Source organism: Oncorhynchus clarkii, chromosome 21 (genome assembly GCF_045791955.1).
Source record: "Oncorhynchus clarkii lewisi isolate Uvic-CL-2024 chromosome 21, UVic_Ocla_1.0, whole genome shotgun sequence".
Taxonomy (NCBI): Eukaryota; Metazoa; Chordata; class Actinopteri; order Salmoniformes; family Salmonidae; genus Oncorhynchus; species Oncorhynchus clarkii.
Window position 1 is genome coordinate 19,961,385 of NC_092167.1, and position 15,722 is coordinate 19,977,106.

The window sequence follows — 15,722 nt, forward strand, 5'->3', positions numbered from 1 at the left end:
TTATGAAAACTTGAAATCGGCCCTAATTAATCGGCCATTCCAATTAATCGGTCGACCTCTAATTCGGACAGTTATACATTAGCTAACCGTTAGCTGAAGAAGATCGTGTTGAATGATGAAGTTGAATAGGAATATTAACTAGAGGAATAATATGAAGATGAAGAACCAGTGCAGGGGGGCTAGATGGAGTCAGAGTGCTGAGTGTTAATTTGGAAAGTCCCCAGACAGTACATCTCTCTGACAAAGGCCTCCTCACACAGGCCACAGGGAAGGAATTCCATTCAGACTCTGACACCAGGCCCCTGTACAAAGAGCCAGCATTATGTTCAAAAAGTGCGGCATCACAAAAGTCCCCACACACAAAGGAAAAAGCACTGTTCTGTCTGCCTGGTTTCCTCCCTGCCAGAGATAAAAAGGCACGAGCCACGAGCAGCGGTAGGCTAATCCAGTACTGGGAGAGACCATTCCCGTGGCGAAAGGGGTATAGGACTCCTATGAGCTGGATTAGTCTGACTGTTCAATCAGCTCTGTTGTAGTTGCTTTGGTTTCAACCTGCAGCCTCTGTTGCACTGGCTTTGACTATTGGCATCTGTTGGGTTGTAATACATGGATATTGATACTTCACAGCTGTTGTGGCAGGTAGCCTAGCAGTTAAGAGCGTTGGGCCAGGAACCAAAAGGTCGCTGGTTTGAATCCCTGAGCCGGCACCGTGGAAAAATCTGCCATTCTGCCCTTGAGCAAGGCTGTTAACCCCCCCCAACCACAAATGCTCACCGGGACATGGTCATCGATTTTAAGGCAGCCCCCCCGCATGTCTTTGATTCAGAGGGTTTGGGTTAAATACACAATTCGGTTGAATGTATTCAGATGTGCAACTGACTAGGTATCCCCCTTTCCCCTTCGTAAACAACCGGTGTAGACTAACATTGAAATGCTTACTTATGGGCCATTCCCAACACTGCAGAGAAAAATGTAGAAACAAATGACAAGGAATAAATACACGATCAGTTATGATAACTTGGCTATATACACTGGGTACCAGTACCGAGTCGATGTGCAGGGGTATGAGGTAATTGACGTAGATATGTAAATATATCCTAGGTAGGGGTAAAGTAACTAGGCAACAGGATAGATTAACCATAGCAGCAGCATATGTAATTAGTGAAGAGTTAGTGCAAAGAGGGTCAATGCAGATAGTCCAGGTAGCTATTTGGTTAACGATTTAGCAATGTTATGGCTCGGGGGTAGAAGCTGTTCAGGGTCCTGTTGGTTCCAGACTTGGTACACTGGTACCACTTTTGTACTGCGGTAGCAGAGAGAACAGTCAGTGACTGGAGTCTTTGGCAGTTTTTAGGGCCTTCCAATGCCACCGCCTGCTTCCACTGGCACCACCTGTTTCCTCTGACACCGCCTGCTTCCACTGCCACCACCTGTTTCCTCCGCCTGTTTTTTCGGCCCAGAATACACGACCACTGAGTTTTGCGAGGGAAAGCTACATTACAGTCAGGCGGACAAATGCGCTAACAGACATTTTGTAATTCGTTCAGAGCTCACAGATGGTTGGATCCCTTCCACAGTCTCATTTAAACGGTGCAGACTCAGAATAGCATGACCCTAAAAATGACTTAACTGCCCTCAGTGTTTTATGTAATTGTACATTTCCATTGAGACAACACTATTTTCGGGAACACTTCTTACAGACATATAATTCCACAATCCCCAGCTCCCCCTTCCTTGCTTTGTTGTGGGAGAAATAATCTCTAAATTGCTTCCTGTCTGTATAAATGTTGTTTTCTATCACTCTCAGGCTTAGGCTAGATGCAGGCCTAGCTGTCTGTCACTGACCACCTTGACCTTGAGTATCTTTGTTTTGTTGTACTAGTAAAAAAATATGTAGCGAAAACGCCTAAATCCTTAAGCTTTATTCACAAACAAGCATAAATGGCAGAACTGTTGCGGTATTAATCCTGCTGCATTTATAGACACTCGGCTAATGGAGGGAGAGGCAACATCAATGAGTGTGTGGCTGGGCTTTGGGGAATGGGGCAATCTAGTATATTGATCGTGTTTCTCTGATTAGGGAAATTATTAAAAAGCACTAGATCCCATGATCAATAGTCATTGGGATTGGTTGGTGGTGTCGCTGTCAATGGACGTTTGGTTAGGCCGATTGGATTCTCAAAACGAACCTGAGGGATTGGAACCGTGACCTTGAGCTAAGTAACACGGACCCTCCAACAGTCGAATTGGAGCATTGTTCTCATGGTGGTTTTGTATTTATCTTACATCAATTGTCAGACTTTTCAGCGGCCGCTTTTTAGTGCCTTGGCGTTATGCGTCTCTGGGAAAGCCCCCTTTTTGCAGTGATCCCGCCTGACACAAGCATATATCTGCTCCTGAATGTGCAGGTAGGTAGCAGGCAGCCACACTTAATCCCTGCTAAGCCTTGGCGTTCCCCATCTGGTTTTACAGTGACTTAGACGCTTATTTCCAGTGTCACCGAGTCCGTTCTCATGGCTACATGTTGAAATGAAGCGAGGTGAAGCGAGGCCAACTGCTGGGGCCGAAGCAGCTATACTGTGCTAAAGGGTGTATTTCTGAATGCACCAAGCTCTCTGTGTGTCCTTTTTTTAATTGTCCTTCTTTATGGGAACACTTGTCTGTGTGTGTATAAATCAGCTGGGGCACCGCTTACATCACACCCCCGAGGGCAGCCAAGCGGCGCTGCACTCTCCTCTCTGACTCGAACTCAGGCTCACGTAGCCATCCTCCTCTGTAGCCGTTGGAAGAGGGCACGAGACACTTCTGAGCAGCGATTGGACGGAGCGGTCCTCTTTGGAGAGATCTCTTTGCATCATCACTCTGCGTGTGCATGATTCCATGTGCATAGACTACCCTCTTATGTTGGGGGGGTTGGTGTCCAGGAGTACTGAGGGCAATCGAGCCCACGCAGATTCCGAACCCTGGTTCCTGTCTGGCCGTGCAGGTTGTCCCTAAATGGTAGCTGAGCAGGGTGAGCCTGCGTTAACTTGAATTTCCTTTCTGTCCCAGTCAGTGTCTCTGTCCTGCTCACAGAAGAAATAGAATGATTAACTGTATGGGTGTCTGACATGCTGATATGTGCAGAAAACAAGACCCCCCCCCCCCCCTCCCCGATTAGCTGGCCCACACGCCAAAATTAGCCCCTAGTACTTAGTCTAGTAATTAGCCCCCCCAAACCAAAGTCTTAATAGTGTTAGGCCTGCAAATGTAAATAGCAGTAAGCAATGTGTTTTTTTTTATTTGAAGTGAGAACCATATTTTAAAGGTAAAATAAAGTACAAAAGATTCACAGTTTTTTTTTTCATTTTGTAGCTACAAGCATATCTTGTTTTCTTGTGAGGATTTTCCACGCAAAACAACTATTTTCAGAGCTCGGCCTTCTATACTTTGATATTTCTGTTAAAATCTGTTCACTCAGCCCCACATTTAAGTCTCTATATAGCACACCATGTACCTTTTTGTTGTAATTTGTATCTCGTCTCAGTATAATCAGAGGGCACTTTGTCCTGCATTATCTGGATCTGTTTTGATCCAGTCGTCCTCTAATGGAGTGTTATTCCGTGACAGCAGGGCTGGGGAGGCTGAATAAAATGGGTAGAGTGCTGTGTGGCCTAGCCTCTCGCTCGTTCGCTCGTCTGTTATGTTAGGTGAGCCGTATTAGTGGGCGAGCTCAAAGAACAGCCTCTTCAGTTGCTCTGAAGGTCCTGTAGCACAAAGGAGTGCTGCTGGTTTTAGGGAAGCACCAGGGAATGACGTAAGTGGGAAAACATGCAACACAAAGAGCTTTGGGTAAGCGGTATCCTTGAGCCTCAACATAGTTAGTTATTATTGTGATTTTAAAATAACAATTAAATGTTCAAATGAGAGCGTCGACATAGATCGCTGAGTGGCGGAACACGCCCTGTGTGAATGGTTGCTGCTTACCCCACAGACCCATAGTTCTACATGTTCTATTTCTACGCGTCGGCTCTTATTACCTGTTGGAGCTCCATATTCCTCGAACAATGTCACATTCTAAGAACTCCCTCCTGTGAAGGGGTCAGCACTGTGTTCCCCTCCCTCACCGACAACAGGTGCAGCAGCCCGTGTGTGGGTGTTATCTTCCCTGTCACCCTGGCCAACTGGTCCCAAAGGGGGGAGCTATGTTTCTCCCGCAATTACACTCCTAAAAAGGACTCCGGTCGGAGACTTAAGTTGTTGACATGGCCTGTGCTCTGTTCTTGTCCTGTTAAGTTTAGCCTAGTTTTTTTAGAAATCTGTCTTTTCAGGATCGCCTAGGCTATTCAATACCAGGTCTCTATGGAGTCGTCTGGTGCCCCGTTTCTCCTGTTTGCTGACAGGCATGAACCTCGCTGTCACAAATGTTGCCAGCCAGTGTTTGGTTTGGTTGCCTGCCCTGTCTCGAGCCGGTGATATGGCGTGGCGGATGGCAACATGAGATGTTGACACAAAGTAGTGTCTGTAATAATTGGGAGAAATAACATTCAGAAGCGTTAGACCCCTCACCGCTGCAGTCAACACATGAGATGTGATTTATTGTATTTTTTTCTGAACAATCCGGATTTTCTGACTAATCTTTTCTGCGTTTTTATATCCCCAACCCTGATCTTTCACCAGTCCATTTGTTTTTGTTTAGCTTTTAGAACCTGAATTCATAAAATGGGTCAGCACTCTCTGTGCTGTCAAAAGATGACCTGATTTTTTTTAAATAAAAAAAGTTTTTATAAATTATGTATTTTTTTTTCAATCTTGACAAACGGCAAAGCATCTGACTACTGGACGGTCTGTTCCAAGAACTTGTTTCCCTGTGGGTAGCCAACTCCCCTGTGAGGAGGGCCTAAGTGAAGTCCGAGAGGATTAACAGCCTGTCGTCGCTCCCCAACAGAGACTTCCATTCTTCCTCCCGCTGACTACTGACAACCTTGCATCGGGTCGCATGTCTCTTTTTGCTCTGACTGACTCAAGTCAATGAAGTATTGGGTTGGTGACGATGGTAGGTTTCATGAACCATGGGTCTCTTGAAGCAATATTCTAATTGAGACTAACCAGGGTAACTTTGCAGATTTGTTAGAATCTGTGGAAAAGTGGCGCATGCACAGAGTTGCAGCCTATATAATTACATAGAGCGAGAGTTTGTCATAAAGGGAATCATTTCAACTCAAGTACCGATAGAGATGTACTGTATGACCCTTCTATTGAAGCCTGAAGCTGTATTTTCCCTCAACATGGTGTGGCTTGTCCCAGTGTCCTTCCCATCTCCATTAAAACCCTTTTGAATAATAGGCATCATTCAGAAAAAATAATAATGTTGAAGATTCTACGTCCTCGAGCCCGGGGTGTCAGGCCAGTGGATTATCAGACTTGTTCGATGCGGACATTGGTACGTGGGGTTCAGCGGCTGGCAGAACAAAAGAAGTTTCCGAAACGAGTCCAGGCAGCCTAGTTTGATCAAGTTTGTTGTGGTTTTAGTTTTCAAAAGGTTCTCTAACTAAAGCACCCACCGCCAATAAGACTCTGAGGGAGTCTGCAGCAGTAGGTTGGTGAGATGTTCCTCTTGAAGGAAACTAACTTGTTGTTAATGGGTAAATTCCTGGGGGGGGGATGTAGCATTATGGTTAGTTTTGACCGGTATCTTCTAAAATGGGCAGTAAGAGGCAGATAAGCTGAAGTGTTTGAAGACTGTTCTCATCAGAACAATGGGACACTCATGCCAGGCTGTCCTCAGCCCATCCTGCCAAGACTCTCCTCAACTGTGCCCAGAGAGACTTATGGTGTCGACTAGAGGTTGACCGATTAATCGGAATGGCCGATTTAATTAGGGCCGATTTCAAGTTTTCATAACAATCGGCAAGTCGGTTAAGAACAAATTCTTATTTTCAATGACGGCCTAGGAATGGTGGGTTAACTGCCTTGTTCAGGGGCAGAACAACAGATTTTCACCTTGTCAGCTCGGGGGATCCAATCTTGCAACCTTACAGTTAACTAGTCCAACGCAATAACAATCTGCCTCTCTCTCGTTGCACTCCACAAGGAGGCTGCCTGTTACACAAATGCAGTAAACCAAGGTAAGTTGCTAGCTAGCATTAAACTTATCTTATAAAAAACAATCAATCATAATCACTAGTTAACTACACATGGTTGATATTACTAGATATTATCTAGCGTGTCCTGCGTTGCATACAAGTATCTAAGTAAACATTCATTCAAACAGCACTTTCGTGCGTTTTGCCAGCAGCTCTTCGTTGTGCGTCAAGCATTGCGCTGTTTATGACTTCAAGCCTTTCAACTCCCGAGATGAGGCTGGTGTAACCGAAGTGAAATGGCTGGCTAGTTAGCGCGCGCTAATAGCGTTTCAAACGTCACTCGCTCTGAGCCTTCTAGTAGTTGTTCCCATTGCTCTGCATGGGTAACGCTGCTTCGATGGTGGTTGTTGTCGTTGTGTTGCTGGTTCGATCCCAGGGAGGAGCGAGGAGAGGGATGGAAGCTATGCTGTTACACTGGCAATACTAAAGTGCCTATAAGAACATCCAATAGTCAAAGGTTAATGAAATACAAATGATATAGAGGGAAATAGTCCTATAATTCCTATAATAACTACAACCTAAAACTTCTTACCTGGGAATATTGAAGACATAAGCATAATGTTGTGTCCTAAAGACCGATATGGGATCTCTTAAAACCAAAGCAGAGCTTAATCACATACTTGTGTTCCTCTTATAGCCCAGTTAAGACTGGGTCTGGTTTATTTGTTGAAGCTACCACTCTCCCACCATCCACATCGTAGCAGTCCAGGCTCCAACCCCTGTTGTTACTGCCGAGTGCACACACACAGGGCCTGCCCTAGATGTGTCTCTGTACAGCTCAAGGGTCACAATGGAGTATGCACACTTCACACGCAAGGATCCGTTTACACACGCACACACACACACACACACACACACACACACACACACAGGGATAACCTCCCTCTCCTGGAATCAAAGACAATAAGCCTTCTCTCTGTCTCTCTCACTCACTCATTTTCCCTGGGTTTCACAATGTTCCTCTGCTGTAACAAACTGAACTGTGAGCTCTCTGAGAGGATAAGGACTGGCTTGTCCTGGCTGCGCCTGTTGGCATTGCCCAAGTCCTGACTGTTCTGGCTGTGCCATGCCATAGAGACGGCGCAATCCATGTCATCTCTGTCAAAGACGTGCCACTGTCCGCGGCAGCCCATTTGGACTGTCCTCTGTTTACCTAACACTCTGTTAGGGAGGGAGTTTTCCCTTCCCGTCAGCTCGTCAAATGACTTTACCTTTGTGTCTCTCTGAAGCGGAAAAACCCCCACCACATCAAAGTTCAGTTTGGTCCCGCGCTCTGTCCTGGTGCTTTTCATTGCCTCGTTGTTTGAAAGGTCAAACTTCTTCACCGAGGGCGGTAACCGATTTCAAAATCCCTGGGTTTTGTCTTCCCATGTTTTGTTAAGTTTGGCAATGTGACATGGGGGGTTGGCAGAGGATGTTGGGAGATTATATATTTGAAATGCCTCACTCACTCAGTAATAGCCATGCATTCCACTAGCTAAATGACATCTTGGGATCTGGTCAGCTTCAGTGGACAGACTGATTGACTTTTCACGCAGTCAATCATTACATTGCAGGCGCCTGTTCTCAAAAGTGTTTTGAAAAGCGACATGAATTAAGCTGGTCTATCGTCAAACTCCAGGCCCTCCCAACGCGCTCTGTGTGCCCCCCTCTGCAGATCAGTGTCTAAGCAGTGAGCACCCAGCCCTTTTGCGTGCATTCCCCTATCTCCTGTCTGCCAATGTGGGCTCCACCCTGCTCTGTCTGGGGGTAGGCTAGTTCCCAGGCTCCTGTTACAAAGGCCTGCGCCTCAGTGTTTAAACTTCCTTCAGGGCATCACGTGACACTGACTCAATTATATTGCATGTCATGCCAGTGTGGGCTCCACATGCAGGCTTATCATTGTCATCTGCCCAAAATGATTTGGTGCATTATTGATAGCAATGCTTCTGGGTGCGTTGTTTTTGTGGTACCTCTCTGAATGCGTCTTTGTGTGGTTGTGGATGAGCAGAGGAGACTGGAAGTGAACTTTAGTCTGACTAGTGTTTGCCTGCTGAATGCAGTTCTGGAGTGGAGTAGATGCCTTGAGGAAAGTATGTGGACTGGGAGAGAGGAGAGAGAGAGGGAGAGGGAGAGAGAAGGGAGGCAGAGTGATCCCACATGTAGGTGCGATAGTCTAGGGATTTGGCCTAACAGTATCTTGCGTCTCTTTCCTATGCCGAGGGGGAACGTTTTCATTAAGGAAAAAAAGGATGAGGTAGGCTAACCTAAATTGAAGCTATAAAATTGTCTTTAGATAATACCTAGGTGTTGGTGGGAACCAGAAACCGAATGTGTTGCATATTTGTATTTAATGTTTTAAAAACTTTTATTTTGACAGGGAGTCGTGCTGAGAACACAATCATTATATATATTATTTGTTTTACATCCAATACACGAAAAGCAAAACAAAACCATAGAAAACAAACACGTTCTTCAGCATAAAGGTCCTCAATCAGCCAATCAATTCATCCAATTTTAGTGTGCCTTGGGGATTTTCCCCAAGTAAGGGGCAAACCAAATAGTAACAACAGATGTACCTAACTCAGTGGAGATGGATAGGACAGCCATCCCTGAGACGGAGTCTGTTATCTCGTACGTCGAAGTTAACCATGTAGGAAGGTACCACTGGAGTTTACGCCGGGGGGGGGCGTTATAAACAAACGCATCGATCTACGAGCCTTCAGACGTCCAGCCTACTTTCTGATCCAGAAGGACACAGGCTGGGGTTGACACGCTGTCCTCTGATCTTAAAAAAAAAATAATAATAATAATAATGTTTCTGCTGCTGAAGCGTTCTTCTCCCAGAAACAACCATTCCTGTCCCGGTAGAAAAAGCTTTTTTATCAATTTGTTCGATTTTGTAGGAAAATGGATTTCCCTGCCTCTGTGAGAAGTAGTGCTTTAGTCGTGCTGACCGAATTGCTAGATTTGTAACATTTTCGCTCATGAAGGGGGTTTTTCTCATGGAAGAGGAGTAGTGTTTTCCTAATAGTGGAAAAACAAACACATTTTAATTTGTCAATGTAGATGCATGTCTTAACATTGTGTAAATATTTTCCCTTAACATGTCCTGGCCTCCCTTCATTGCTTCAAGGGGCTTGTGTGTCTTTCCTGGTCTGATCCAGCTGATGTGCTGTCATGTCAGGAATCAGGATAGCCTGTGACTCCTCTTCTCCCCATCCAGCTATGAGCCCTCCAGCCAGAGTATAGCTCAGTCTGTAGCTAGTGTTGGCAGAACATCACAAATAGTACTGTAGAGCAGGGCCTGCCTGTCAGCTGCAGGGATGGAGGACCAGAGTTCTGACCCCTCACACACATACTCCCAACTGTGTATACAGAGTATTTCAGCAGGCTGATGTAGTGTTGTAGTACATTTTATCATGGACTCACTCTTTCTGTGTTTCTCTCCCAATTTATATTTAAAAAAATTCACTTCCTCACTCCTCCTTTCACACCCCCCTCTCTCAAATTGTTAATTCCTCTTCCTGTCTTGTCTTCATTCTTCCTGATGTCGATTTATGGCAGCCCCCCCACCACAAGTTAAATGCTGGAGACACATTTCAGTTGAATGCGTTGTTGTACAACTGACTAGGTATATTCCTTTTCATTTCTCTCCTTTCTCATAGTCCTCCAACCCATCCTGTATCATCCACCCAGGCCTGTACTGGTCCTATGTGTCTCTGGCACCTCCCTCCCTGTCTGTTTATCATTCTCTCTGTTGAACTATGGACTCTGCCTGGTGTGGATTCCACAGTATCAGATCAGATCACATCTGTGCCTGTTTATTTTTCTCAGGACTGTAGCTTAATGCTCTGTGCTGTTTGAAGCCCCTCTTCTCTCTGTTCTCCTGGAACTCTTTACAGGGCTTCAGACCCCATGGCGGCTGGTTGCTCAGTGGGTATCGCTCTGCGGCTTCGCCCTGGAACCGCTTACCCTGCAGCCGACCCTAGTGAGACTGGGCCTGGAGCAACACGCATGCCGGCCTCCGGCTCTCCCACTTTCAGCTCCGGATACTACTATAGTAATATGACTAGTATACACTGTGGCCAGTATACTAGGTACGCCACACCATTCACGAAAGTGGATGCCTCCTACAGACAGTCACGCGGCCGTAGCTTGCTTTATAAAGCAGCCAGACAGGCATCGAGGCATTCAGTTACTGTTCGGTTGAATGTTAGAATGGGCAGAACGAGTGGCTTAAGTGACTTTGAGCGAGGTATGATCGTCGGCGCCAGTATCTCAGAAACCGCTGGCCTCCTGGGCTTTTCACGCACGACCGTGTCTAGGGTTTACCGAGAATGGTGCAACAAACAAACAACAAACGTCCTGTGGGCGGGAAAAACATCTCGTTGATGAGAAGTCGAGGGAGACTGGTTCGATTCGTGCAAGCCAACAGGCGGGCCACAAACAGGAAAATAATGGGGCAGTACAACCAGGGGTGTGCAGTACGGCATCACGGAACGCACTCCTCGCCGGTCCTTGTCATGGATGATGGTGCAGCTATTGCAGCAGACGACCACACCGGGTTCCACCCCTATCAGATAAAAACAACAAGAGGGGGCTCCAGTGGGACGGCGATCCCCAACACTGGACAATTGAGGAGTGGAAAAACATTGCCTGGTCCGACAAATCCCATGTTCCTGTTGCGTCATGGGGATGGCAGAGTCAGGATTTGGCGTAAGCAGCATGAGTCCGCAGCCCCATCCTGCCTGGTGTCAACGGTACAGGCCGGTGGTGTAAGGGTATGGGGAGTGGTTTCCTTGCACACGCTCTGTCCCTTGATACCAATTGAGCAACGTTTGAATGCCACAGGATATCTGAACATTGTTGCTGACCAGGTACATCCCTTCATTGCTACAGGGGGGTCCAACCCAGTACTAGATCTGTATCTGATAAACCGCCCACTGAGTGTATATGACTAGAGCATTTCAGACCATATACCATGGGTATTATATTTTCAATTATTTGTATTTATTTAACTGTTGTAGTTATGTCGTGGACCAGTTTTATAATAGCAATAAGGCACCTTGGGGGTTTGTCGTGTATATGGCCAATATACCCCGGCTAAGGGCTGTATCCAGGCACTCCGCATTGCGTCGTGCTTAAGAACAGCCCTTAGCCGTGGTATATTGGCCATATACCACACTTCCCCGGGCCTTATTGCATAATGAGACCTCACCTTTGGTGGTCTTGGCCAGTCAGTCATGTTACACAACTGCCAAAAGCCCGCCTTGCCAAGCAAATACACGGCCACCTGGTGACGCCAACCTTGCCGACGCAGGTACCTCTCTGTCTGGGCCGAGGGAGCACAAGGCACCTGTCACCTGTCCTCCCCAGGCACTGTAAATGTGGCACGGGATGGTTGTTTTGGGCCATGGGGGTGCCTGTGATTCTGCCTGGCTGGCTGGCCAACATTGACCTGGTTCCTCTCTAGGCTACAGTCAACTAGCCATGCCCAGCTCCAGCGAGAGGTGACAGCGCGCTCTATTCCGCAGTGTTGGGTTAGCATCTATTATTTACATCTCATTAGCCTTGCAATCACTGAACATGCACCAAACATACTGTCTGTATTATGCACCGTGGTGCTGTGCAGTGCTGCAAGGTTAATGCCGTTAATGCAGACTCTGCAGTAGGATGTAGGGAGAGAGAAGGCTAGTAATTCAATACTTTGCAGCATTGGTGGTGCACCAGAGAAGGCTTTGATCTCTCTGCGACCCCTGCCCTGTCTCATCCTGGATGTGGGATTAAGACGAATTATTGGTCCAGTCCGATTAATCCATTTCTGTAGCATCTATTTAATCCACAAAAAATGACAATTAGGCCTAGCTATGAGTATTCCCTTAGCTGCATTGGGGAGAGATCCACATGGTTGCCCTCTGTCAGTGATCAAGACAAATTGCAGCTGTTCATATTTCTAGATGAATGGTCATTTCCCCCCCCCCCCCCCCCGCGCTACAGTCGTCAGTAATATTTTCCTCTAATCTGTTTAAACATCTCCTCCCTCTGCTCTGTGATCAATGTGTTTTACTGTTCCGCAGGAAATGTAGAACGGTAGTTCATTCATCATGCCCTGCTGATAATCCTTAGCCTGCCATCCAAACGGTTTCCCCTGCGTTTCACTGTCGTGTCACTACAACGGTGGGCCCAGAGTTCAGTCTGGTTTAACCGGGTTAGGTGATCCTAGTGCTGGGCCAGTGCTGCTGTAGGGCAGGCAGTTTACCCTGTACCCTGCTAGCAGTCGGTGGTCCTCCCTCCCTCTCGCTCTTGCATAAACCATCAGCTCTCACTAGCATGTTAGCTAATGCTACGCATGCAGCCGTGAGCACATTTTCCAGATCGAGCATCGTTTGGCTTTTAGAGTGTAACATATGGTCATTTGAGGGAACAAGGGGGAAGTTTATTTGAGTGGCATGTAATCTGTTCACATTCTCTCCAATCATTTTCACTCTTCACTTTCCTGGTGGTGGATGGATGTCAGCGTTCTGAATGGAACCCCTTTTCGTCGGCCTGTGGTTGCTCATGCGTTCATTGAATGTCTTAACACGAATCATGCACGTCGGCCTCACTTATATTCCGGTGCTGACCTAGTCTAACACGCATTACGAAATGGAAATGATCTATTGCCGCGTTCCCAGTTCTTGGCACTCTTGTCTCCTATTTATACGTTAGTATGTTAGTACTCTTTATATGTTAGTGCTCCTGGAATGTGTCAGCAGTCAGCCGACACACACACGACATCTGGGTCTAAGAGGTTTCATAGGGCAGGAGGAGAGGACCGAGGGTCAGTAAACAAAGCATTAATCATGTGTGTGTGCGTGTGTGTGTGTCGGCTGTCGAAGAGAAGTTTGCTCCGGACACTCATTAGGTCAGGAGGCACATGTCCAAGCAGTCCGTTTCCGTCACACACTAGCATGACGATCTGGCATAAGGACCAAGTCGGGTGGCCAAGTTTGAAATCCGTTTCCTGTTGTTTGCCCCTCTGTGACCCTTGGTTTGAACTTTGATTAAAACAAGCAACAAACTAAAATGTTTTTCAAGAAGATGAAGCCAAACCTTTTGATGTTATGTGATCTCTCACTGCTGGGCAAGTGGGCATGGGCTATTGTGAACTGCCACCATAGAGCTCCTCTACGTCTATTTCTTCAAGGCTACAATGTTTTCTAGTTCAGCGACCTTGGTCTCACACAAGCAAAATGGGCCTAATCACTTACACAAAGTCTCTATTGTCTGTCCCAGTGGTGGCAGCCCAGGGTCTCTCCTTGGCAGAACCCACTGTCCTGACCCCCCCCCCCGATTCTGAAGTAACACAGCCTCAAAATACAGTTCTGCAACCCTCCTTCCTACCATTTTTCACCCTGGGTCCACCGGTCTACTCTGAATGACCTCAATAGTCTCCAGCCAAGGGCCGTTGTGGGTCACACAGTTTTTGGCCGTGATAAAGAATCCCCAATCCAATCCAGCCTGGGAACAAATAACAATTAAACAAGTAGAGGGAGAGAGAGGAGTGGGAAAAACAGAAGTGGGGAACAATTCTGCTTTGTTTCTGAGGCACCGCACATGGGTGACAGTCCAGACCAGTCCGGGCTGGATCGGGGGTAAAGCAGCCTGGGTAAAGAGGGTATAAATGGACAAGGCCCATAACTGCTAGTTTTCCAGACCCACGCCCTCTAGTCCAAACACCAGTTTCTCACCTTGCACCAGTCCACTGAGTCATGTTGTCGAAGAAGAATGGCGACAGTGGAGGTGAACCCAGTAGGAGAAAGGTAAGACGGGAGGAGGAGGAGGATGGATTAGGTTGGGACTGACAGGCTTCGGTAGATTAAATTAAATCTACATATGTGTGCAGGCGTTTATGGATCTCATTGTTGGTGACTTATTTTTTTTCTCCAGTTTTCAGGACTGTTTATATGAGTTTGGTCAGTACCGTGCATGGTTCTAATGCCCGTGTTAATATAATACCACGTGTGACATTCTTCTGAGTGAAGAGAAAGGAAGCCGAGTGGATACTTGAAAAACCCGACCTCCTATCATGAGTACGCAAGACCTTTGCCTCCCCCGTGACTCATATCCATTTGGTTGGTTGGTGTGAAATCCAGATTGCGCAACCATGAGTCACTCCCACTCCCTCTCGGTGTTTCGGTAGTCACGCCGTAGCTTCCTGTAGAGAGAGGTGGACGGGCGCGTCTGGTACTCTGGATGTGCGTCAGACACTTGTGGGCTTATTTCAGCGTGACTGTGTCAGTGTGTTGTGCGTGTACACACACACACACACACACACACTCATTCGACAGTTTACACTTTTGTTTTGCGCTCCGACGATAAGTGGAATGTTTACACACATCGAGGTGTAGTCCAAGTGCTTGAAAAATGAAACCCGGATAAAAGATTTCAAGAAACATTTTCAATCTCAACTCTGTTTTCGTCTGTGAAATCTCCCAGTGCTCATATTTTTGTCCAGATTGTGAAACGTTACATAATCGCTCAACAATGCCGCTCTACATCACTGAGATTTTCATACGTTTTTACATCCGGTTTGATCATAACATAATCTACGGCATCGCTTTCCGTGTAGTTTTTCCATTAAGTTGTGTCCGTGTTGCTGGTTTTTATGACGCCAGTAAGTAATCCATCAATATTACCAGCAGTAGGATTCATTTATATTTCCTCCAAACCAAAGCAGCCTCCCCGGCTCTGGCCTGTTAGTAGAATGTAGGCCTAACATAATGTTACTGCAGATAAATCGTGATTTTTAACCCGTGGTTGTGTTAAATCAATGACTAGCCCCGAACCCCTAGACACTTGCCCCCCCCCACACACCCCTTTTAGATCGTAAAGAGGCTGATGTGGGTAGATGGTGGAAACTCGACATAGCCTCGATGGCTACGGTTATCATGTTGCTTTGCTTATTCCCATCTGATACTTCCTTTTAAGATGTACAAGGGGCCAACAAGAAAGTCTGTCAGGGAAAAGAGTTGCTGGGTTTTTAGTTTTTGACTGGGTGTTGGACGTTGGTGCCTGTGTGGGCGTTGTGGTCTCATTCCTCCCTCTGCCAGCAGATCCAGTTTGCGGACCAAAAACAAGAGTTCAACAAACGTCCCACCAAGATCGGCCGCCGCTCTCTGTCCCGATCCATCTCCCAGTCCTCCACAGACAGCTACGGCTCAGGTACTGAGAATACGCGTGTGTGCGCGCGCACACACTCACATACACACCTGGCACGTGCACACACCTGACATGCTCACGAGCGCCCTGACACACCCTGTGCCTAACTAATCACAGCCCAGGTACAGTATCCAGTATCCCACAGTAAGAGTCTATTCCCAGATAGGTGGGGAGCAGGAATGTTCTCTGTAACATATAACTGGATTAAGATGAGACGATACAGGCCACAGAGAGCTGCTAGTGTTCTCTCTAGTTTCTAACACTGTGTTCCATTCAATAATAACTGCAGACACCACACACACACACACACACACACACCAATGTCCTTGTGAAAGTTTGAGATCAGTTGTTCTTTCTTCTGGCAGGCAGGCCAGTGTAAGCCGGATTTAAGGTTGTGGGTCCATAAAAAAGAGG

The 15,722-nt window shown here is 46.7% G+C and overlaps 1 protein-coding gene across 4 annotated transcripts in view; it reads left to right on the top strand.

Annotated features, from left to right (window-relative positions):
• The window catches only part of LOC139378719 (putative adenosylhomocysteinase 3), a 43,188-nt gene that overhangs the window by 7,447 nt on the left and 20,019 nt on the right, over positions 1 to 15,722 (top strand). For 2 of the 4 annotated variants that reach the window (XM_071121155.1, XM_071121154.1), the window contains exon 2: positions 15,203 to 15,311. In XM_071121155.1, the coding sequence (XP_070977256.1) occupies positions 15,203 to 15,311 (109 nt within the window). Of the gene's footprint in view, positions 1 to 15,199; positions 15,312 to 15,722 lie in introns of all 4 variants that reach the window. The other 2 variants (XM_071121152.1, XM_071121153.1) reach the window with 1 other exon arrangement.